The sequence below is a fragment of the Sorex araneus genome, chromosome 11, assembly GCF_027595985.1.
Source record: "Sorex araneus isolate mSorAra2 chromosome 11, mSorAra2.pri, whole genome shotgun sequence".
Classification (NCBI taxonomy): Eukaryota; Metazoa; Chordata; class Mammalia; order Eulipotyphla; family Soricidae; genus Sorex; species Sorex araneus.
Window position 1 is genome coordinate 38,181,823 of NC_073312.1, and position 23,456 is coordinate 38,205,278.

The 23,456-nt window shown below is 37.6% G+C and overlaps 1 protein-coding gene and 1 non-coding gene across 3 annotated transcripts in view; both read left to right on the top strand.

Moving 5' to 3' along the window:
• Positions 1-23,456, top strand: part of PARG (poly(ADP-ribose) glycohydrolase) — a 101,985-nt gene that overhangs the window by 53,413 nt on the left and 25,116 nt on the right. The window contains exons 10-14 of one of the 2 annotated variants that reach the window (XM_004607388.3): positions 1,360-1,439; positions 7,195-7,255; positions 10,577-10,652; positions 16,192-16,339; positions 23,021-23,099. In XM_004607388.3, the coding sequence (XP_004607445.2) occupies positions 1,360-1,439; positions 7,195-7,255; positions 10,577-10,652; positions 16,192-16,339; positions 23,021-23,099 (444 nt within the window). The remainder of the gene's footprint in view (positions 1-1,359; positions 1,440-7,194; positions 7,256-10,576; positions 10,653-16,191; positions 16,340-23,020; positions 23,100-23,456) is intronic. The other variant, XR_008627045.1, reaches the window with a different exon arrangement.
• LOC129399465 (small nucleolar RNA SNORA66) lies at positions 20,993-21,125 on the top strand. The gene has a single exon (XR_008627105.1). It is a non-coding gene; the product is annotated as a small nucleolar RNA SNORA66 (small nucleolar RNA).

The following is a 23,456-nucleotide window of genomic DNA, read 5'->3' on the forward strand; positions in this document are numbered from 1 at the left end:
GGAAATAAGTATATATTTTTTCAGAAATAGATGCTGAATAAAGGGTTTGAGATCATTAAAATGGGATAATTTAAAATTTGCTTTTCTCCCTTTCTAATTCATTTCAATCAACAGAATTTTTGTCATGGAAATAGCTTCTCTCTCTCTCCCCCCCCCCCTTCATTGTTATATAAGTTTGAATTTCTAATTAGAAAAATTTTTCCCATTTCTACACTTAAAAAACTGGAGGCAGATGAATAATACTTCATCAGTTTGTAGCAACAGAACTTTCCTTTAATTTTTTTTTTCCTTTAATTTTTAAATGCCTTTGGAAAGCTGCATTTTGTCCCCCACAGCAAGCTTTTGTATTTCAGTGAACTACTCACTCAGGTCATCTACTTGCATCTGCTTTTCTTTCCTCGGGATATATTGCATTATGTATTGCCAATAACAGAGAATGTCAGATCATTTCAAAGAAAACTAAATTAAGTAGTGCAAGTCTAGATTGTTGGAAACAAGATGATAAGGCAGACTCAGTTTTGGTTACTATTTAAAGGATATATTTGTTCTACTCTTCCAGTATCCAGTCTTAACATGTGGTGGTTGTTGGCCCCCTCCCTATTCCCTGACAGAATCATGTGAATTTTCTGATACCATTCCTGTTAATTCATTTAACTATCTCCTGTGATGTATTATAATAGTGTTTGTCATTGAGAAAAATGATAAAGCATTAATTCACTGGCCTAATTGGCTTTGGGAGACCAGATGGTGCCTTCTCCCTGGAGGAAGATAGATTAGAGAAAGGTGGTTGTTAGAGAGTGCCATTTGAATTGAACAACTTCTTTTGTTTTGGTTTGTTTTTTTGGCCACCCTGCAGATGGTCAGGACTTTCTCCTACTCTTTACTCAAGTATCGCTTCTGACAGTGTGGGACCCATATGTAATTCTGGGGATACCACTTGGGTTGGATGTATGCAAGTCAAGCTCTTTAATCTACTGTATTGTGTCTCTATCTCCTTGAACAATTTTTATAAGCCGCCTTTTAGTTGTTTCAGACCTCTCCAGATACCATTTGAATCCAAACTAGTTTTCTAGCTCTGTAGAAGTATTATTAAGAATTATCTTTTACCTCTTGGTAGCAACATAGATTCAAGTTTTTGTGGATCTTCAGATAATTTATATTGGTAAGAATTTGGTGTTAAAGTTTTTTTTTTTTGTTTGTTTTTTGGTGGAAACTCTTTTTTTAATTGTATTTTTTGATTATAGGGATTGAACTCAAAGTTATGTACATGCAAGGCAGTGCTTTACATGTGAGCTACATCCCTGGCTCCTATTAGGACTTCTAGACCATCTTTTACCCTTCTATTTTTTTCTCTTTCAGATTGTTTGAAGGACGCTCATCCCGGAAACCAGAGAAGCTTAAAACACTCTTTTGCTACTTTAGAAGAGTCACAGAAAAAAGTAACTTCCTTTCATTCTTTAATTTTTTTTTTCACTCAGGACAGTTCAAATCGAGAACACTGTATTTTAAGTATAGCCTCTGTGCCCAAACCATAGAAACAGTAACAATTTAGTGTTATAATATAGATTTATATGTATATTTTCTATATAGGTGTGTGTTGTAAATTTGTGTGTATTTTCCATACTGAAATTAAACCAGCATAACATGTACTAGTGGTTTCTCTTGACTAAAAATAAAAACAGTCAATTAGTGCCAGTATGAGAAAGTGTTTTGACTAAAAAAAAAAAAGTTTGGTGCTTTTTATTTAAAGAAGCATTGACTATTGCAATTACCTTAAGTTTATTTGCACAGATCAACCTGTTCATTACCTTCCTAGCAACTCCTTTCTTTTATGCCTCATTCTTTTTTGTGACGTTCTAATAAACAGTGTTGTGCAGTTTAACAAAATTAATTAAAAATAACAAACACTGTTGTACTGAGGTTGGTAGAGATCTCAAAGGCCTAAGCAGTGGGCTTGATCTCTAGCTTGCCTTAGACCAACACCTGAGATTCACTGGGGTGTGGCTCAGGATAAAATTCTTGTGTCTTCCTCTGTTGAACCTCAGCCATTTTCCCAGAGGCAAATAATAGCATCTGAAGTAATTGTAGTAAATGTCTCAATCATTGCTGGCAATGACCAGTTATTAATAGATTGGAATTGCTACTCTTATCCTAGGAACAGGGTAACCATGGGCAAATTTCTTAACATCTATAAGCTTCTGTTTTTTTCATATGTAAAATAAAAGAATAATGGTTGTTTACTCATGGAGTTGCTATAAATATTAACCATTAATCAAAATCAAATGGTTCATAAGTATTATCAATTATCAGTGGCTAGTCTTTTCTAAAATCTATTAGAGGGGGGACCAGAAAAAAATTTGCCTTGCTATTTTGTTTCTGCCAGTAGAGTTAGTGAACTCTGATCAAATGAAAGGAGTTCCTTTTTTGGCAGTGCTAAAAAAGATTATCTTTAATGTATGTCACTAAATCATTATTTTAAATATATACATTCTCTAGTAATACCATTTATCATATTATCATTTTCCCCCATTAAATCTAATATTGTTAAACATAGTTCAGATTTAGAAATTTCCAGGATTTGGATTTGGGGGGGGGAATCATATGCGGTTTTAATAAAGGGTTATGATATCTTAGCTTGAGATTTTTAGTTTAGTGCTGTATGCCAGATTAAGTGTTAAGGAAAAATGTAGGGTTTGTAAAACATAAGACCAAATTAAAATTTGTAAGAACATTGTCAGTGGGGGTGTGCCCACAGTGATCAGGATTAGTAAAAGAAGTCAGTCCCAGCCTCTACAAGGGTTCATGCTCTTGTCTTTTTGTTCTTCTTTTTCTTTTGTGGTCATATCTAGTGGTGTTGGGGGCCATTCCTGGAGGTATGTGCTGGAGGGGGGGACTGTGTGATGGAGATTTCAGGAGTAAGCCAGCCCCAAGCACAGCTGTGTATGACCCAAGTACTGTCCCAAGTGTGTGTGTGTGTGTGTGTGTGTGTGTGTGTGTGTGTGTGTGTGTGTGTGACCCAGGTAAGCCAGCCCCAAGCATAGCTGTGTGTGACCCAAGTACTGTCCCCAAGTGTGTGTGTGTGTGTGTGTGTGTGTGTGTGTGTGTGAGTGTGACCCAGGTAAGCCAGCCCCAAGCACAGCTGTGTGTGACCCAAGTACTGTCCCCAAGTGTGTGTGTGTGTGTGTGTGTGACCCAAGTACTGTCCCCAAGTGTGTGTGTGTGTGTGTGTGACCCAAGTACTGTCCCCAAGTGTGTGTGTGTGTGTGTGTGTGTGTGAGTGTGTGTGAGTGTGTGTATGTAAATACTAGATAGTAAAGTTCTTATCCTAAAGAAAGGCATAGGCACCTCCAGAGAGGAGTGCTGTAAAAGCGGAACTATGCACCCAGCATTGAGATAGGGGTCATTCCAGCATGGAGTGCTCCAGATTACTTTGGAAAGATGATTTTGTGGATTGTGCTGTCTCCTTAAACTGCCTCAGCTTGGGGTGCGGGTTACTGCTTTGTTGTCTTAGTCTTAGGGGTTTCTTTGTTCCTTATCAGAGTGTTCTTTCTCATCATCAGTGAGCAGTGTACTAGGTCTGTTTTTACTCCTTTTTGACTATAACTTGTCTTTCCAAACATTTTCTGATATTATGGCTCTCTCTTTCCAAATATCTCTTGGTTATTTTATTGCCTTTTGCTTCTCCTTGAAGTTCATGGTCCCCTACCCATCTCTCTACTTAATAAATTTCTTAAATGAGTACTTTTTTTTTCTTTTGGTTTTAGGGCCGCACTCGATGGTGTTCAGGGCTTAATCTTGACTCTGCACTGAGGGAGCACTCCTGGTGGGTTTCAGGGGACCATATGTGGTGCCGGGAATGGAATCATATGTGATTCCAGGAAAGCGTATTACTGCTCAGCTATTGCTCTGGCTCAGAGAAAGATAAATACTTTTTTATATTTCAAATTTCAATGGGATGAGCCCAATTATTATAACTAATTAATTCAGAGTTTATTCCTCTATCCTTGATGTCAAATCATCTGTGGCTTCTCTAAAAGCTGTCTAAGTTTTTAGACTTTTACGCATTTTGAGGGATATATCTAAAATTTTGTTTTATTAGCAGGAAATTTATGATTTCATCATAAGAATTAGGCGGATAAAGGTTGTATTAGACATTTCTTGCTCTTGTGTGTGGTAATTTAGTTCTTTATAGAAACATGTTACAGATTTTCAGACTATTAAAATACAGACTTAAGAAGGAGATACAAAATAGGGCAAAAGAGGCTTATAGTTTAATGTGAAACCTATTAAGAGTACCTAGAATTATCAAATCTATGACATTGCAGATGGTAAGAAGTACCATCTTTTATTAATTACTACTACTATTACTATATACTATTACCATCTTTATTGTTACTTTCTATACCTGTAGGAAGCAAAAAATATAGGGTTTTGTGGGGAGGATTTAGAACCCTTCTCTTACCATGTTAGTATGCCAAAAATTTAAATCGTTAGTATAAAGGTTGAAGGTAAATGAGATTGTGATTTACCTGATTATGCAGAAAAGGGACATTGTGCCAAAAAGAACCATTGAAGAAATTACATTTTTAGGGGCCTAGAGCCATAGTAACAGTGGGTAGGGTGTTTGCCGTGCACGTGGCTGACCTAGGTTCAATCCCTGGTATCCCGTGTGGTCCCCCAGCACTGTAGGAGTAATTCCTGATTGCAGAGCCAGGAGTAACTCCTGAGCATTGACCGGTGTGAGCCCCCCTTCCCCCAAGAAATAAATATATCTTTTTTTCCATCTTTAATGCTGGCAGTAGGTAGCAAGGGTGATAAAGCAGGAGCTGGTGAAAATATAAGCCCTAAGCCCCAATTTTAGGGTCTGAAGTGATATTATCAGTTTGGTTCACAGAAGCCTGAAGCAGAGGATTTAATTCAAACTGATCTCAGGTTGATAGTACACAACTTCCCTGGAAAAATTCTACTTAATCTCAGATCAACAGCAGACTGAATACCTTTAGCTGTGAAAGGTACATCCCAGTTTCTTGAATTTAGTAGATGAAATAACTTTTTATTTTATTTATTTATTTTTTTTTTGCTTTTTGGGTCACACCCAGCAATGCACAGGGGTTACTCCTGGTCCTTCACTCAGGAATTACTCCTGGCAGTGCTCGGGGAACCATATGGGATGCTGGGAATCGAACCCGGGTCGGCTGTGTGCAAGGCAAACGCCCTCCCCGCTGTGCTATTGCTCCAGCCCCTGAAATAACTTTTTAGAATCAATCAAATATAATTTCATCAAAACCAGCTATTCAGTATTGTCACATGTCTGTATAATTGTAATGAAGATCTTGAGACTAAAAGAGCTTTCTAAATTATATTCAATGTATTACATTTTAAAACTTTTTAATTATGTATAGGGGCTGGAGCAATAGCACAGTGGGTAGGGTGTTTGCCTTGCATGCAGCCGACCCCGGGTTTGATTCCCAGCATCCCATATGGTTCCCCAAGCACTGACAGGAGTAATTCCTGAATGAAGGGCCAGGAGTAACCCCTGTGCATCGCTGGGTATGACCCAAAAAGCCAAAAAAAAATAAATTACATGTAGTATATTTCATGATTTTTACTAAAGAAAAGACTTGCTTAACCTAAAAAACCTATTCTTCCATGAAAACTGTTTTATGAGAAATAAAGATAATAGGTTATTTGAGTGTTTTGCTACAAGCAATAGAGCATTGGGTTCTTTGGTCTTGCTTTGCCCACAGTATTCAATTCTTCTTGGACTCTCAGTATATATTAAGGACAATTTAATGTTCTGTGCCAAGATATGAATCAGATTTACAGTAGTCTCCTTTGATTAGAATTGCTTCTCTAATCTTCGACATAATTTTAAATTGTGAGTTTTAAATGTGCTGTTCATTCCTCTTAAAAGTTTTACATCAAGAGGTTAAGTACAAGGGAGAAAAGAAAAGTTATACATTAAAAAAATTAACTTATGTTAACAGAATTCTGTTTTCTATATTGCTATTCTGTATTATTTTTAATCTTTATTTTATTTTGCTGCTTATGATTGAAAACAGAATGTAGAATTGTCCAAAGGAATGAAATGATTGCCAAGCTTTCATTGGTACTCTACCACCATTATCACTAATAGCTCCTGACATATTTCTCTCTGCTTAAGAGCTTTTTTAAAAAAAAAAAAAAGGAAAGAAAAGAAAAGGCAGAAATGGCCTGGTCTTTTTAGTTTGTTCTTTGATTTGAATTAAAACGGATTACTTTTGGCCAGCTGATTTATTTGTTGCTTTCACCATTAGTTTAAAAACAGAAATAAACCTAACAAAAAAGTATCTAAATTTACTGCATTTTGATTCTCTCATATCTTACTGCTCTTTGAAAACTGTCATCTTTTATTTCTGACCACAGAGAACACAGTAATTCTTCCAGCTAAGACTGTTCTAAGTAGAGCAGTTGCATATTGTCTGAGCCTATGATTTAGCTCTGTCAACCCCATAGAGTACAGGAATAGTTTCCTTTTTCAATCTTAGATATTTTGTTTAAAATATAAATGTACCAACCTTTAAATACAGAGTTAAGAATATGTTAACTCTTACAAATTATAAAATGTCTAACAAGTTAAACATCTTAACTAATTTGAATTAGAGTTTTCTTCTTTGAGAGAACATCTACAAATTTAAATTCATTGTATCTTTATTTCATAAACTTACACCTATTTTTATGTTTTTAAAAATCTGTTCGGTTTAGAAAATCTCACTTCAAAGTGCCAGCTCTCAAATTCTGATGTTGTTATGGGACCAGAGAGATAGTACATCAGGTAGGGTGTTTGCCTGCATTGGCCAACCTGGGTTCGATCCTCGGCATCCCATAAGGTCTCCCAAGAACAACCAGGAATAACTCCTGAGTGCAGAACCAGGAGTAATCCCTGAGCATCGCCAGTTGTAGCCCCAAAACAAACAAACAAAAAGCCCAAATTCTAATATTGTGCTATAATCTATTTATTTTAATTAGCGCTTATAAGTTCCTGCCATACAGATCATGTATCTTAAATCTGTCCTCTATTGTATTTCAACACTAGTCTTGGTATTTCTCTATTATTTTTGTAGCCATTGTTAGACCCACCCTTTTATTGAATATATAATTATTTTCATAATCAAAACTTAACTTGGGTATATTTTTCTTTTATTACTATTATAGAACCTACTGGGTTGGTGACATTTACAAGACAAAGTCTTGAAGATTTTCCAGATTGGGAAAGGTAATAATAATAATAATAATATAAAAATAGTTATGAAATCTTAAAAATAACACTTTTAACATGATAGGATGATAGGATTCTGCTTCACAATACCTAAAAATACAGTTTTCCAATCTCCAATTTCCCTAGTGTTAGGGAGTTTCATCTCATAAATAATCCAGTGATCACTGTCATTGTTAGAAAGTCCTGCCTTTTGAGTCAAAGTGTGCAACCATTTATTTGACTGGAGCGATAGCACAGCAGGTAGGGCCTCTGTCTTGCATGTGGCCGACCTGGGTTCAGTTCCTCCCTCCCTTTCGGAGAGCCCGGCAAGCTACCGAGAGTATCCTGCCCGCATGGCAGAACCTGGCAAGCTACCTGTTGTGTATTTGATATGCCAAAAACATTAACAAGTCTGACAATGGAGACCTTACTGGTGCCCAGTCTAGCAAATCAATGAGCAATGGGATGACAATGCTACAGTGATACTCCTTTGTTTTTATAGATTTATTTCTTAAAGCAAAATTCTGTTTAGAACTAAGGAATTTTATATGTAAAGACACTTCATTGAAACAGCAATGTTTCAGTGTTCCTTTCATCCTTCTTCTGTAGTTAGTGTCTACACATTATGGCTTTTCTTTTTGAAAAAAGACAAGAGTTCAAATTTTTTTAAAATTATAGAGTGACAAGAATTTTGAAGTTTGACTATGCGCATATATCTATTGGTGGTTTTTGTGAAAGTTGCAAGTGTACTGGGTTTTTTAATTGTTTACTGTAAATACCAAGGAGAATAATACCAACCTGAATTTATTCAGATTTGTAAGTTTCTTAACACCTGAAATAAGTAACCTATTTCATCATAATCTAGAGCAAATTTCCAAAGTGCTTAAAGAAGAATGGATCGACTTTTTTTTTTTAACATGCTCTTAAGAACGTAGCATACTAAATGGTGTGTGCATTGTATTGAGCAGGTCATTTTAACTTTCTTTTATTTTTTTAAATGCAGTTGTATTTGTAAACCATGTTCATAATGCAGATATTTCTGGTATTCAGTGTTCCAATACAATCCCACCACCAGTCTGACCTTCCCCGACCATTGTCTCCAGTTTCCCACCCCACCCCACCCCAAGCCTTTGCCTTTGCTGGCACAAAATAATTTATTTTATATTGCTTGTTACGACAAAACGGTAAGTGAAATGAGCAAATGTAGTTCAGTAAAAGAAAGTTTGTGAAAATTGTTATATCTCACAATGGTGTCATTAAAGTCATTGTCTGGGGATTTACTGAGCTGTTTGCTGCTAGTTGAGCGGGTGTACCTGAGAATTTTGTGGGCTTGGCTCCTCTTGAGAGATTGGTCATGAAGCAGTGAAATTGGGTCTTTTGTATGGTAATAGCTGTAGGGCATGGGCATGACTGCTAGGGTTTTGGCAGGGTGGGGACTCAGCCTGCCCCCCTCTGAGGGCACTCCAGAGTTTTTAGTTTGAAGAGCAGTGTACCCATGAGTTTCAGCAGCTTGGCTTGCATCTCTTATGAAACTAGTCTTAGTCGTGAAGGTGTGAAGCTCAGCTGTTTATATGGCAGATGTTGTGAGATGAGTTCATATTTAAATTTCCTAATTATGGGGGCTGGAACGATAGCACAGCGGGTAGGGCGTTTGCCCTGCATGCGGTCGACCCGGGTTCGATTCCCAGCATCCCATATGGTCCCCTGAGCACCGCCAGGGGTAATTCCTGAGTGCAGAGCCAGGAGTGACCCCTGTGCATCGCCGGGTGTGACCCAAAAAGCAAAAATAAATTAATAAAAAATAAAAATAAATAAATTTCCTAATTATGTTTTTGGTTTGTTTTATATTGAGCCACTCCCAGTGGTACTCAGGTCTTACTCCTGGCTTTTTTCTCAAGGATCACTCCTGGGCGGGCTCAGAGGACCATATGGGATGCTGGAGATCAAACCCATATTAGGTCCATGCAAGGCAAGCTCCATACATGCTATACTATCCCTCTGGCCCTTTTTTTTTTTCTGTGTGTGTGTGTGTGTGTGTGTGTGTGTGTGTGTGTGTGTGTGTGTGTGTAGGTTTTTTAATTGGGGCGGGGCGGGGGGGCCCACACCCAGTGATTTTCAGAAATAATTCTTATTCTTACCAGCCATATGTGCTTCCAAAGATCAGACCTAGGTTGACCGCATGCAAGGCAAACCCCCTACATGCTATACTATCTCTTGGGCCCCACTAATAATTTTTATGATTGTTCCCTACCTGCTGTGCTATCATTCTAACCTCAGACACATGTGTTCTTATGCTATATTTGATGAATAGTGATGAGTTGTGGAAGAATATCATAGGTTAAGGAGTATAGAATAAATGTAGTGAGCAAACTCTGGGAACACCTCTTAGAATTCGCCTTGTCATTCTTTTGTCTTTAGATACAAGATGTGTGTCTTTCCTCTGGTATAAAGAGGGCATCTTACACATGCTCACACATGAGGTATTTATTGCCTGTCTCAGGGACAAAGAATAAAGGCTGGAGAAAGAGAACAGAATCACATTTCTTCTGCAGTTTCCTCAGATTTAAAAAAAAAAAATATTCAGTATGACAGGGTATACCATATTTTGGACTAGAATGTCCTAACCCTTATGAACATCTTAGTGACCATGGTTTATGAATAAGAAAGAAAATAATTGTGACTTACAGATACTAGATTCAGACATCAATTTATTAATATAAAAATATCACAGATAAGAATTCCTGTGGTGTGTATTTTCTTCAAGATAATATACTGTTTACATATACATTGTTAGCAGATTAGTGAAAATAGAGCTTACTTGAAAACTATATATGATTTATTGCCAACGTTGACTATATATTTTCTTCAGTTGTCAGCTCTAGCATTATAAAGTCTTATAGATACAGAGAGGAGTGTGGGTAGGCCTCACTTAGCAGTGCTAAGGAACATTTCTCTGGCAGTGCTGGGGTTACTGTGTGTGGTGGCAGGTTGACCCTGGGGATCAGCCATTGACCGCTTGCAAGACAAATTCCTTACCTCTTGTACTATATACCTTTGGCCCCCAAATTTCGTAGATTAAAAAAAAATTATCTGTTGAGTTCTCTGATGCTTAAAGTGGAGAAACAGTTTACAGGGGAAAATTGGATTTTAAAACAGTATTTCATCTCATTTAAATGTATTTGAGTAAGAAAAATCGGGAGAATTATCAAGAATGTTAAGAGCTGGGATCTGTTTTTGACTTTGGAATTTGAGCTGTTTTCAATTTTTCTATATTGGTTATATATTTTTTTTCAGATTTTTCTGTAAGAAATTAATCAGTGTATATCTTTTTATTTGTAGATGTGAGAAAACCCTAACTCGATTACATGTCACTTATGAAGGTACCATAGAAGGAAATGGTCAAGGCATGCTGCAGGTAGGTGAATCACTGTAGTGTTTGTTTGGGGGATGTCAAGCTTCTGACAGCAAAGGAAATTTTAAATTTAAATTGTTTAATTTATCTTCTAAGATGATTTAATGCAAAAAATAAAGGATGATAACAGAATTGTGAAAAACACCAAACAGATCATTTTGATAGACTTAGTAATATTGTTATTTGTCATCCTGCACACTCAGTTTTTTGCATGTTTCTTTTTAAGAAAACCTTTGACAGAAAACCCCAAGATGAGGAAAATATCTGGCCTTTAGGTTCAGACATTGATTGTAGATTGACAGTGGAGGAAGTTCCCAAGGTATGGTCTTGACAAGCTGTCGTCAGGCAATTTTGTTCTTCTTTGTTTTTTTTTTTTTTAAGCCCTTTCTTTGCCCTAAATGATGACCAGCTTGAAATGTTATTTTGCCACCAACCTTGTTTAGGTCTAGGAAGCAGACATCTAAAACTGATTGTTCAGAAAATCGTCTCTCCCATATGTAATCATTTTAGGCATTTGATGAACCAGCTGTGTTTGCTATCATTTCCATGTTTTAAAGCAGGTTCATCTGTAGATCTTTGTTTTTAATCTGTGTACTGTCATAAAACATTTTTTAAATTAACAAATATATGCAACAAACCTGTCATTAAAATGTAAAAAGAGGCCAATTTTCCTGTGATAATAGAATAATTTAATATTTTTGTTTATTCTGTACTTAAAGTGTTTTAAATTTGTATTTAATCAATGCCTTCTGTTTAAGACAGTAATTGTGAAGTCCATTTAGAATTTGTTTCAGATATCACTTTTTTTTTTTGCTTTTTGGGTCACACCCGGCAATGCACAGGGGTTACTACTGGCTCATGCACTGAGGAATTACTCCTAGCAGTGTTCGGGGGACCATATGGGATGCTAGGAGTTGAACCCAGGTTGGCCTTGTGCAAGGCAAATGCCCTATCCGCTCTATCACTTCAGCCCCTTAGATATCACTTTTCATCTACATTTCCTTCTTGATCATGTTCTTTCCTATAGTAAAGTCCTGTATGATCTAAGAGAATCTTAATATACATTAAATAAACAAAATTACTGCTAGTTAGCACTGAAGAAATGGTGACCTTTTATTTCAATACAATTCAATAAGAAATTATTGAGCAATAGTCAAGATTGAGATTCTCTTCACTTCCAAGAATATAAATGAAATATAAGACCTTGGTATATTAAAAGACCACCATAAAGGCTTCTAGCACTATTAATTGTTCTCCCCATCCCTGCCTTAAAATTCCTTCTGTAACATATAAATTGCATTATGCTGAATGGTAATAGAATAAAACCTCTTGAAGAAGTGTTTTCATTTCTTTGTCAACAAGTTATAATTTAAAAACTAAGTAATCTAAGAAAGTAGTTTCAAAGAAAAATGACTTAGAAAATAATGGCTTAGAAATAAAGAAGCACTCATGCTTATTTTCATGTTCTGGCATAGGTTTCTCACTTTTAATAGATTGCTTTTAAGTTCTTGAACTTACAGGGGAAACTGGTTTTTCTAAATGACCCCTTGCTTTCAGAGGAATTTTGAGCTTAGGATATTTGTTTCTAGGCATACCTTTCAGGTAATAAATATTGGTCTCTTATTCAAAAACTGAATAATCATGTGCATGTGCATGGTATATTTTTAATATTATCAGATAGTATATAAGTTGGATCATTTATTTTTCTACTTTAGTTATGTACCTTGTTCCAGTTAAAATTCATTTAGCCAGTCTCAGACCTTTGTTTCTCTTTTTTAAGTATTCTCAGTTGCAAATTTTTCTTCTGCATGCCTAGTGTTTTGGTACGAAAACGTGTTCAGGGCTTACTCCTTGCCCTGTCCCCAGGGGATCATTTTTGCTGGTTCCTGGGGAACTGTATATAGTGCCAGGAATCTAGTGGGTTGGCCATGTACATAGCAAGTCTCTGACCCCCCCATACTCGTTCCCCATCTTTGGTATTCTCAGTTTTCAGGTATTGTCACTTGTTTGTTGGTCTCTCTTTTTGTTCTCATTGATATTTTGAAACCCTAGTTGTGTTTGTCTACTCAGTGATCAGCCAACCAGTTTTTCTATTTTGGAAATTTTACACATTTCTGGTTATTTAAATTCTAACCTGAACTGTCTTCCTTAGTTGTTGCTTTTTTTTTTTTCTTTTGGTGTTGGAAGGACCTTTCCCAGGGGTGCTCAGAAAACCTGTGGTCCCTCCAGGGCCCAAGGACACATTGGGGTATCCGCACCTGACAGTGTTCAGGGGCTATGTTGTGCCAGGGATTGAAGCAAGGTTGTTATTACCTTTCTTTTCAAAATCTTCCCCAGAACTCTCGGGATTAAGTAAAAATGTTCTAGACCTTAGACACCTTATCATCAACTATAATCCTATACATACACTGTTACGGCATGAGTAATCTTCTTTTAACATTAGTTCTTTTGTTTTGTTTTGTCTTTTTTTTTTTCTTTTTGGGTCACAGCCAGTGATGCACAGGGATTATTCCTGGCTCTGCACTCAGGAATTAGCCCTGGCAGTGCTCAGGGGACCATATGGGATGCTGGGAATTGAACCTGGGTTGGCCGAGTGCAAAGCAAACGCCCTACTCACTGTGCTATCGCTCCAGCCCCTAACATTAGTTTTACCTTTATCTTTGTATAGCTATTTCCTCAACCTCAGGATGTCAACAAAATCTGTATTAAATGCATATCTTCTTATTAGTAAGCATTTGTAATTTCCCAAGTGATAAGAACACTAGGAATTTTTTTCCCCTCTCATAATTAATTTCTGACACAGCTGGTAAATTGTTGTAATTTCCAGGAATATCATTTGAAGTTAATCGGAATCCATCATGATGGTAATCAAAAAAAAACTAAGTTATAAGTTTAAAATTTTCTTTCTTTCTTTTTTTTTTTTTTCTTTTTGGGTCACACTCAGTGATGCACAGGGGTCACTCCTGGCTCATGCACTCAGGAATTACTCCTGGCGGTGCTCGGGGGACCATATGGGATGTTGGAATTTGAACCCATATCAGCCACGTGCAAGGCAAACACCCTACCCGCTGTGCTATTGCTCCAGCCCCAAAGTTTAAAATTTTCTACCCCGTCCTCTGGGAAAGCGAGAAGGACTAAAGATTGAATTAATGGTTAATTATGCCTACGTGATGAACTTGTATAAACGTCCCCAAATTACAGAATTTAGAGAACTTCTGGGTTAGAGATTTATGGAAATGCTGGAAGAGTGACTTGCTCTGATAGAGCAAGGAAGCTTTGTGCACTTCTCACATACCTTGTTCATTTATCTGACTATTCATCTGCATCCTTTATTACATCCTTCATAATTACGCAGTAAATTGTGAACCTTTTTCAGCAAATTGTCAGATCCTAATGAATTAAAAAACAAAATAGGAACCCCAGTTCATAGCCAGTCAACTAGAAGTATCAGTGACAACCTGGGATTTTCAGTTTATTTCTGAGGTGGGGCAGAAATAATATGATCAGATATGTGATGCTGCTCTTAGGTAACTAGTATTAGAACTAGGCTGAGAAGTTGTAGGACACATTCCTGGTGTCAGAATTACTTGGTGAGTAGATAACTAACACTTCTCATATTAGAACTGTTGTGACTTGTGTAAATAGTGGGAGAGTGAAGGAGAGACACGGGAGTGTATTGTTCTTATATAGCACATAAGCTTTATTTATATTACTATATAGTATTTTTGTATATATGACTGTGCGTACACAAGTTTATGTATATAACTTCTCAGGTCATCTAAAGCAAAGTTGAAAACTTTTGGGGCTAGGGGTGGTATTTGAACCACATACCAGTTTTACTTAGCGTCTTTTTAGGCTCAGTGCTGCAGAGTCATTACTGTGCCGAAGAGACCATGAAGAATCTGGGACCAAGCCCAGACCTCCTGCATGTGACGCATGCATTCTAGCCCCAGCCTTCTGTGTATGTGTGTGTGTGTGTGTGTGTGTGTGTGTGTGTGTGTGTGTGTGTGTATGTGTGTGTGTGTGTGTAATTATATGTTACGTATGTTTTTAATAGTTTGTAATGCTCATAGAGTTTGTATGTTGCAATTAGTTTCAAAGTTTTATTCTTGGGGTTGGAGAGAGAGTACAGCAGGTAGGACACTTGCCTTGCACTCTGCCGAACTGGGTACAATACTCAGCATTCCATATGGTTCTCTAAACTCTGCCAGGAATATTTCCTGAGTGCAGAGCCAGAAGTAACCCTGAGCATATCACCAGGTGTGACCCAAAAAAGCAGAAGAAAAAAATAAAAAACCAACTTCATTCTTTTTGTTTGTTTGTTTGTTTTGCTTTTTGGGTCACACCCGGCGATGCTGAGGGGTTACTCCTGGTTTTTGCACTCAGGAATTACTCCTGGCGATGCTCGGGGAACCATATGGGATGCTGGGAATCGAACCCGAGTCGGCCGCTTGCAAGTCAAACGCCCTACCCGCTGTGCTATCACTCCATCCCCAAACCAACTCCATTCTTTTATTTTGCCACAGTAGAAAAGGGTTACCCAAAAAAGATTAACACTTAACATTTTAGTTCTTTTTTTTTTTTTTTTTTTTTGCTTTTTGGGTCACATCTGGCAATGCACAGGGGTTACTCCTGGCTTTGCACTCAGGAATTACCCCTGGTCATGCTCAGGGGACCATATGGGATGCTGGGATTTGAACCCGGGTCGGCCGCGTGCAAGGCAAACGCCCTACCCGCTGTGCTATCTCTCCAGCCCCAACATTTTAGTTCATTAAGGAAAGTGTTTGTCATGTCGTATGAGAAAATGATACTATGTTAAATTCATGAAACACCTAAAGACCTTGAAATCTTTCCAAATTAAAATCTTCTTTGTAACCATTGAAATACAAAATTAATAACAAAAGTCTGATTACACTGGGGCTTCTACTTAACATCTATTATTTGGGGTGAGAGGGGGTCTTTGGGCCACACCCAGTGGTGCTCAGTTTTTATTCCTGGTTCTGCTCAGGACTCATTCCTCATGGTGGTCAGAGGACCATATGCAGTGACCAGGGTTGACCCTTGTCGCTCCCATGCAAAGGAAGAACCCTTCCTGCTGGACTGTCTCTCCAGCACCATAAAAATTATTTTCTGGGGCTGGAGCGATAGCACAGCGGGTAGGGCGTTTGCCTTGCACGCGGCCGACCCGGGTTCGAATCCCAGCATCCCATATGGTCCCCTGAGCACGGCCAGGGGTGATTCCTGAGTGCAGAGCCAGGAGTAACCCCTGTGCATCGCCAGGTGTGACCCAAAAAAGCAAAAAAAAAAAAAAAAAAAAATTATTTTCTTTCTAAGGTTTTTGGATCGAAATTAATATGCAGAGAGATATTCATTTCCATGAGATATGTAGAGCACAGTTTACCGCAATCTGTTCTTTCCTGGTAAGATAAGTCCAAATCTGGAACATTGATTTATATGGAAAGGAAAGACATTTATATGTGTCTGTCTGTCCGTTTGTATGTATGTTGGGCTATCATTTAACATGCTACATTTTTTCAAATAGGTGGATTTTGCAAACCGTTTTGTTGGAGGTGGTGTAACTGGTGCAGGACTAGTACAAGAAGAAATTCGCTTTTTAATCAATCCTGAATTGATTGTTTCACGACTTTTCACTGAGGTTCTGGATCACAATGAATGTCTTATCATCACAGGTTAGTCTTGGAAAATCTGGCAAGCGGGCTATTTTTTTTTATTATTATTTAAATATCCACCATGGAAACTAGAGAATAAACAGATTGCTTTTCTCTACTGTGGACATTATTTACAGTATATTCAGTAATTCATATTTAGTTTTATCAGTTGTTATGTAGAATCACTTTTCTGATCTTGAGTAAGGTATTTTATCACCACATTTTCTTTATTGGCATCTTTATTCGTGGAAAAGGGGGGGAAATGCTCCTTTATGCTTAAAATTTTATTATATGATACAATTTTTTCAGGAATGTTTATTGTGACACTATGATTTACAAAGATGTTCATAATAGAGATGTTTCAGATATACAGCATTCCATCACTAGATCACCTCTAGTATTCCCTTCCCTCCACCAGTATCCCCAGGTTCCCTCCCAACCCCCAGCCTGACCCCTTGGCAGGTATGTAACAAATTTATTTTATATTACTTGGTCCAAAGGCAAATATAATTATCAAAAATAAATCAACAAAAGTCAGTGATGATGAATTGCTAAATGTTTTTAGCCTTTTTAAGTCTAATAGAGGACAACCATATGCACTATTATTGAGTATCATACTCAATGTCACATGATGGGAAGTTTTTATACTCCAATCTGTACAACAGGCTTTGATGGTGGGATAGTAACTAAAGGCAGTGGGAAGGTGTTATGGTGATGGGATTAGTGTTGGAATACTGAATGTGGTAAATTACTTTGGACTACTTTATTAAAATAAAATCGGGAAAATAATAAAATATAAATGATACACAAAAATGGGAGAAAATATTTGCATATCCTCCATCTAATAATGGGTTAATATCCAAGATACATAAAGCACTCGCATAATTCAGCAACAACTCAACATCCTTGTCAAAAAGAGGGGAAATAGGCAAGAGAGATATCTTGCTGGTAAGATAGTAATAAGTTCCGTTGGTCACCAAGGCGCTGTTATTTTTTTCTTTATTTTTTATTCTTTCTGTCTTAAGACTAGATGATCTTAGTTTTCCTATTTTTCATTCATCCTTCTACCCTCTCAAGTCTTTTATTTATAAATCAATTGCATACCCCAGTGCCTCACACCTGGTGATGTTCCGGTTGGGGAAACGTATGTGATGCCAGGGATCCAACTGGAATTGGCTTCATTCAAGGAAAGTGCCTTAAACCCTGTACTGTCTCTCCAGATGTAATCTCTGCTTTTAAGTACTTAACAGTATCAGTTATTGTGCTTTTCAGTTTTTGGATTTTCTAACCACCAGACAGGTCAAATGATGACAGTTCTCTGAGAATGTTGATATCCATGTAGATATATACATATAGATATTCATGATAATCCCTGTGAAGGTAACTATGAAGGTAATTTCAACCTTCTTTGCCTCCTCAGGTGACTATCAGTCCCTGGGTGTGACTGCCTAGCTACTGGGAAATGGGAAATCTGGGCGGAGGAGGCCCATTCCCGATCTGATCCGAGCAGCCTTGGCGGTCTCAGCCCCGGGTCCCACACACCTGGGTTCCTCTGCCAGTTCCTTCATGCGTGAGGCTCGTCTGAACGTGTCGAGAGGGGCCTTGAGCATGGCTGTGGCCAGGCTCTGGAGGTGTTCGGCTGCTGGGAGCTCTGCTTGGGGTGGGGAGGGAAGCTGGAGCCCATCCCCTCCGAGGAGGCCCCAGGGAAGACAGCCAGGCGCTCGGGCAAGAGACTGCCCAGTTCAAATTAATTTTCCCAGTTCAAAAAAAGTTGATCTCACAATTTTTATCTGTGTTCTCATTGTTTTGTTTGTTTGTTTAGCTTTTGGGGTCACACCCGGTGATGCACAGGGGTTACTCTTGGCTCTTCACTCAGGAATTAGTCCTGGCAGTGCTGGGGGACCCTACGGGATGCTGGGAATCAAACCCGGGTCGGCTGCGTGCAAAGCAAACACCCTACCCGCTGTGCTACCACTCCAGCCCCCTCATTGTTTTTATGGAAGAAATTTTTATCTCATCAGTTTTACTAATGTATACATATCTAAGTGCTTTTGGGTCTACATGTAGATATTTATAATAATCCCTGTGATTCTGCTGCTTTGGTGAATAAGACAAAAAGTAAAATTGTTAACTATATTTGTATAGGAAATTAATAGTGGAATCTAAGCAAGGGAATTTCTTTCTGAATTAAACCTCAACTGTTTGACGTAGCTACCTGAAATATTTTAATCTGAAATATTTCATCCAGAATTTAGCTCATATCTGTTACATGTGTAGAAAGGAAGGATGTTAATTGGAAAGGATTTGGGAAGACATTTTTGGCTTGCTCTTCAAGCCCGTGTCTCTCTTGAACACGTGTCTCGCTTGCTTGTCTCTGTTTCTTTGCCTACTTGTTTCTTTGTCTACTCTGGAGAAGCCTGTGTGTCTGTTTCAAGCACGAGTAGGTATTTCTCTCTTTCTCTCCCCTTATATTTTAAATAACTTTCAACAAAAACTACCTTGCTTCACAAAAAAATAATAATAAATATTTTAACTGTTTAGCTATAGTTTACAACTGAAAACTCAGCAAACTTCTCATTATTTAAAGTACATTTACGAACTTGAAACAAAAATGTTGGTAGAATGCGGGACACTTCAAGCCATTTTGGTTCTTTTCTCTTGTACTAGAAAAAGAATAAATCTCTTGGCATCTGAGTACTAATGTTGCTGTAAGTAAAAGATACAAGTTTGGGGGCATCGTATAAGGGGAAAAACCTATCTTTTAAAAAATATTTTTGATAGTTTTAAAGATAGTTTGCTTCAAATCTTAAAAAAGATCATCACTCTGGGTTATGGCTGTTCCAACTTACCTGCAGCCATTGTTAAATGAATGGGAAATTGTACATCCATGACTTAGTTTCAGATTTTTTATTTTCTTAGGCTAAGGACATCCAGGGTGACTTTTAACTCAGCATTTTCCCCCACATCTATTTAACTTTATTATAGTGCCTCCTAATTAATATTTGTGATGTGATGTTCCCTTAATGGAAATGGCCATTTCATCATCTATTTGATGTTGGATTTCTGCCATCTCCCTTCTTAGGAGACTCTTAACCGTATACTGTAATCTGTCTGCCTGATCAATTCCATTCCTTCAATGATACATTCAGTCTTAGTGAGCTAATGGCTGTGACTGTGCTGCCTGAATCTGTAGAAGAGTTTGAGAAATTGGAAGTAAATTAAATTTATCATCATTGTGGGGCATCTGGTTGGTATCAGACTTTTAAATGAATATGAAACAGGTCATGCATGCAATCAGGCAAATATTTATATCCACATAGTGTCATCCCAGTATTTTCTGTGATCTGGGCAGCTCTTCAGTTGAGTTAAAAAAAAGAAAACTTCAATAAATATATGTATATATATATATGTGTGTGTGTGTGTGTGTATATGTCTTTCTATATATAGAAAGAGAATTCTTCCTTCTTTTCTCCACGCCCCCCCCCCATTGGTCTATAATATCCAGCAAATTGCCTCATTAACAAAGTTTATCACTGGTTTTAGAGTGTTTTGGTTTTGTTTGGTAAACATGTAAAGCAGGGGACTAGACTTGAAACCAGTTTTGGTTTGCATGTTTTTGTTTTGTTTTGTTTTGTTTTTCAGGGCAAGCCAAGGGTGTGGGGTGGTCACACCTAGCTGTGGTTGGAGGAACATATATATCATGGTGCCAGGGATTGAACCAGACTTGATTGAACGGAAGGGAAGGGGAGTGCAGCAGACCCTGGACTGTCTGTCTGGCCCCATAGACTTGAAACTTAGGTGGAATGGTTGTACCTTTTACAAAGTTGCCATTTAGTGAATGAACTCATCCCAGGTGGTGTGCTTCACTACCAAAACAATCCATCACTGAATAACACAAGCTCTTTGGAAAGATCTTAATTTTTATTTATCAGAGAAATGAAAGTGTTCTATGTGCTGCAAAATTAGCATTGTTTGAATTAGGCTAAAAAAAGCAGGTAGATGGCTTTTATTTAAACCTTTTCCAAGGCCACAATCTATTTGTGATTAGAGGCTTTTTTTTTTCATAAGAGAAAATAGAATATTTTGCAACACAAAAATCTAAAAATTCACAAAACTGTAATGAATTCTTGATTTTAAAGAATTCCTTCTCGTATTTTAAGTGAAAAATTACCTCGAACATGAGTTCTTATTATCTGTCTCTAGAAACAAAAGGCATTCATTCAATCTTCCATCTCTTTTTTGCTGGTAATACTATTTACCTTTTTACATCATAGTCAATACATTTGAATTAAAAGCAAGTTAAGGGCACCCATTTCTGAGAACATAAAGTCAATATTTTTAACATAATTTTGGAAAACATCTACTTAGAAGATCCAGATTTAATATGGTTAGAACGACAGCATGTGTTTATGCACTTTTTATTTCCCATACTTGAAGGAAATTTATTTAACATGGTTTCTCTTTGGAAAAAAATGCTAAAACTATCCTAATTTGAAATAGAAATATTATAATATTTTATAGTTTCAAAAATACAGAACAGGTGTTTTTATAGTTAATAAGTAAGAGTTAACAGTATTTTTCAGAAAATATAAGACCTGTACAGTGCAGGGCAGAAAATGGGAAAGAATTTTCTTGCTTTTTTTTTTATCCCCAGTCAAATTAGCAACATCTGTTCTTAAAACTCATATAAATAATTCTGCATGATGTTGCAGATCTGAGGGGAATCAGGATTGCTAAAGTTACTATAATGATAGAAATGTATCAACTTCTGATCCTACTGAGTTGCTTGTGCTATCCTAATATAGAATTAAAATTTCTTAATTAAAACTCATAAAAATAGGGGCTGGAGTAATAGCACAGTGGGTAGGGCGTTTGCCTTGCATGCGGCCGAGCCAGGTTCGAGTCCCATCATCCCATACGGTTCCCCAAGCACCACCAGGAGTAATTTCTGAGTGCAGAGCCAGGAGTAACCCATGTGCACCGCTGGGTGTGACCCAAAAAGAAAAAAAAAAAGACCCTCATAAAAATAGGGTAATTTATGTCTGATTTATTTTCTTCCATACAAAGTTGGGTGACATTAGTAGTAAGTGCTGCTCTATGATTTTAAATGATTTTAAACTTATTTTATTTCCCAAGCAATCCTGTGAGTTCAAAAAGTAAAACTTCTGAGAATTGAGCTTATAGTGAATGGATGTGGGGTAGGTTGAGGAAGGACAGGGACACTGGTGGAGGGTGTGGTGGTGGAGCACTTTATACATAAAACACTATCATTTAACAATTGTAAATCATAGTGCCTAAAATTAAAACAACTAAATTTAAAAATTGTAATTCCAATTAGATTTTTTAAGCTGTGTGGGGTGGGGGGTGCAGTCTAGAGAGATAGTGCAGCAAGTAGGATGCTCTCCTTGCACCTGGATTCAGTCCTTGGCACCCCTTTTGTTCCCCTGATCTCCACCAGGAGTAATCCCTTAGTATGGTGCCAGGAGTAAACCCTAAGCACTGCCAGGTGTGGCTCAAAAACAAACAAAAAGTTAATACTTACTAAAATGAAATCCAGGGACATTTGATTACTAAAGGATTCTCTTTAGTTTTATCTGAATTCTGTGAATTCTGATCCAAATATGTTGTTACTGTCATGCTACTCTCTTTGTAAATTTGAAAAATTTGTTATGTTTTTGGGCCACCTACCAGTGCTCAGGGCTTATTCTCCGCTCTGTGCTCAGGGATCATTCCTGGTAGGCACGGGGGAACATAATGCAGTTCTGGGGATCCAACCCAGCACTTATGCAAGGCAAGTGCCCTGTCCACTGTACAACTGGGCAAATTTGGAATTTTTATGTTTCATATGTATTCCTGGTATGTTACTCAGTGATCCTAGTGGTGGTTTGGTGACCATGAAGTACTTGGAATTCAACCCTAGCCCCCCACAACTTACGTGTACTAGCCCTTTATGCTATTGTACCTATCCCATTTTTTCCCTTAATAGTAAATAATAATACCTCATTAATACCAGTGGTTTTTACTTTTGATGCTTACAAATGAGGTTGAGGTATATCAAGAAAGACTTTTACACATTTTTTGTTTTATTTTTTGTATCTGGGTCACACTGGGTAGTGCTCAGGTCTTACTCCTGGTTCTGTGCTCATGGATTGAGCATTCCTTGTGGAATTCAGGGGACCAAATGGGGTGTCAGAGATTGAATCTGCGTCAGCTATGTGCAAGGCTAATACCCTGCCTGCTGTACTATCTCTCCAACCCCTGGAAAAATCCTTTTAAAGGCAGTTTTTTTGGGTGTTTTTTTTTTTTTTTTTGCTTTTTTTGGGCGGGGTGGGGGGGTCACACCCAGCGATGCACAGGGGTTACTCCTGGCTCTGCACCCAGGATCCACCTCTGGTGGTGCTCAGGGGATCATATGGGATGCTGGGAATTGAGCCCTACCCACTGTGCTATTGCTCCAGCCCCTGAAGGCAGTTTTTAAGGGAAGTCTCTCTGGGACCTGAGTGACAGTACAGTGGGTATGGCTTTTGCCTTGCATGTGGCTGACCAGGTTTTGATCACTGGTACTCCTTGTGGTCCCTTGAGCACTGCCAGGAGTAAGTAATCCCTGAACACTGCCAAGTGTAGCCCCCAAAACAAACAAACAAAAAAGTAAAAAAGAAAAGTCTTTCTGAAAAATTATAGTGGCAAAATCATTTATTTCAGGTACTGAACAGTACAGTGAATACACAGGCTATGCTGAAACTTATCGTTGGGCTCGGAGTCATGAAGATGGGAGTGAAAAGTGAGTTTTGATTCTTACTCTAGTATTGCATGGCCAAGGAATATGGGCTAAGGAATATGGACACAATCCTTGTACATTTTTCTCTTCCCTCTTATTTCAGCAACTTTCTTTTTAAATTCAATGTTATAATTTTGTTAGTGGTTAAAACAATATTACTTAACTCCATATGCCAAAGGGAAGAACAGAAAAATGAAAATCAAAAGTCTAAACTGAGAACATGAAATCTAAATTTTACCAAAAATTTTATGATAAGAAATTTATATAATTTTGTGTAATTATGTCATTAAAATTTCTCTAATAAAATTATATAAAAATTTATAATAAAAATAAATAAATCAAGAACAAAATGGACGGAAC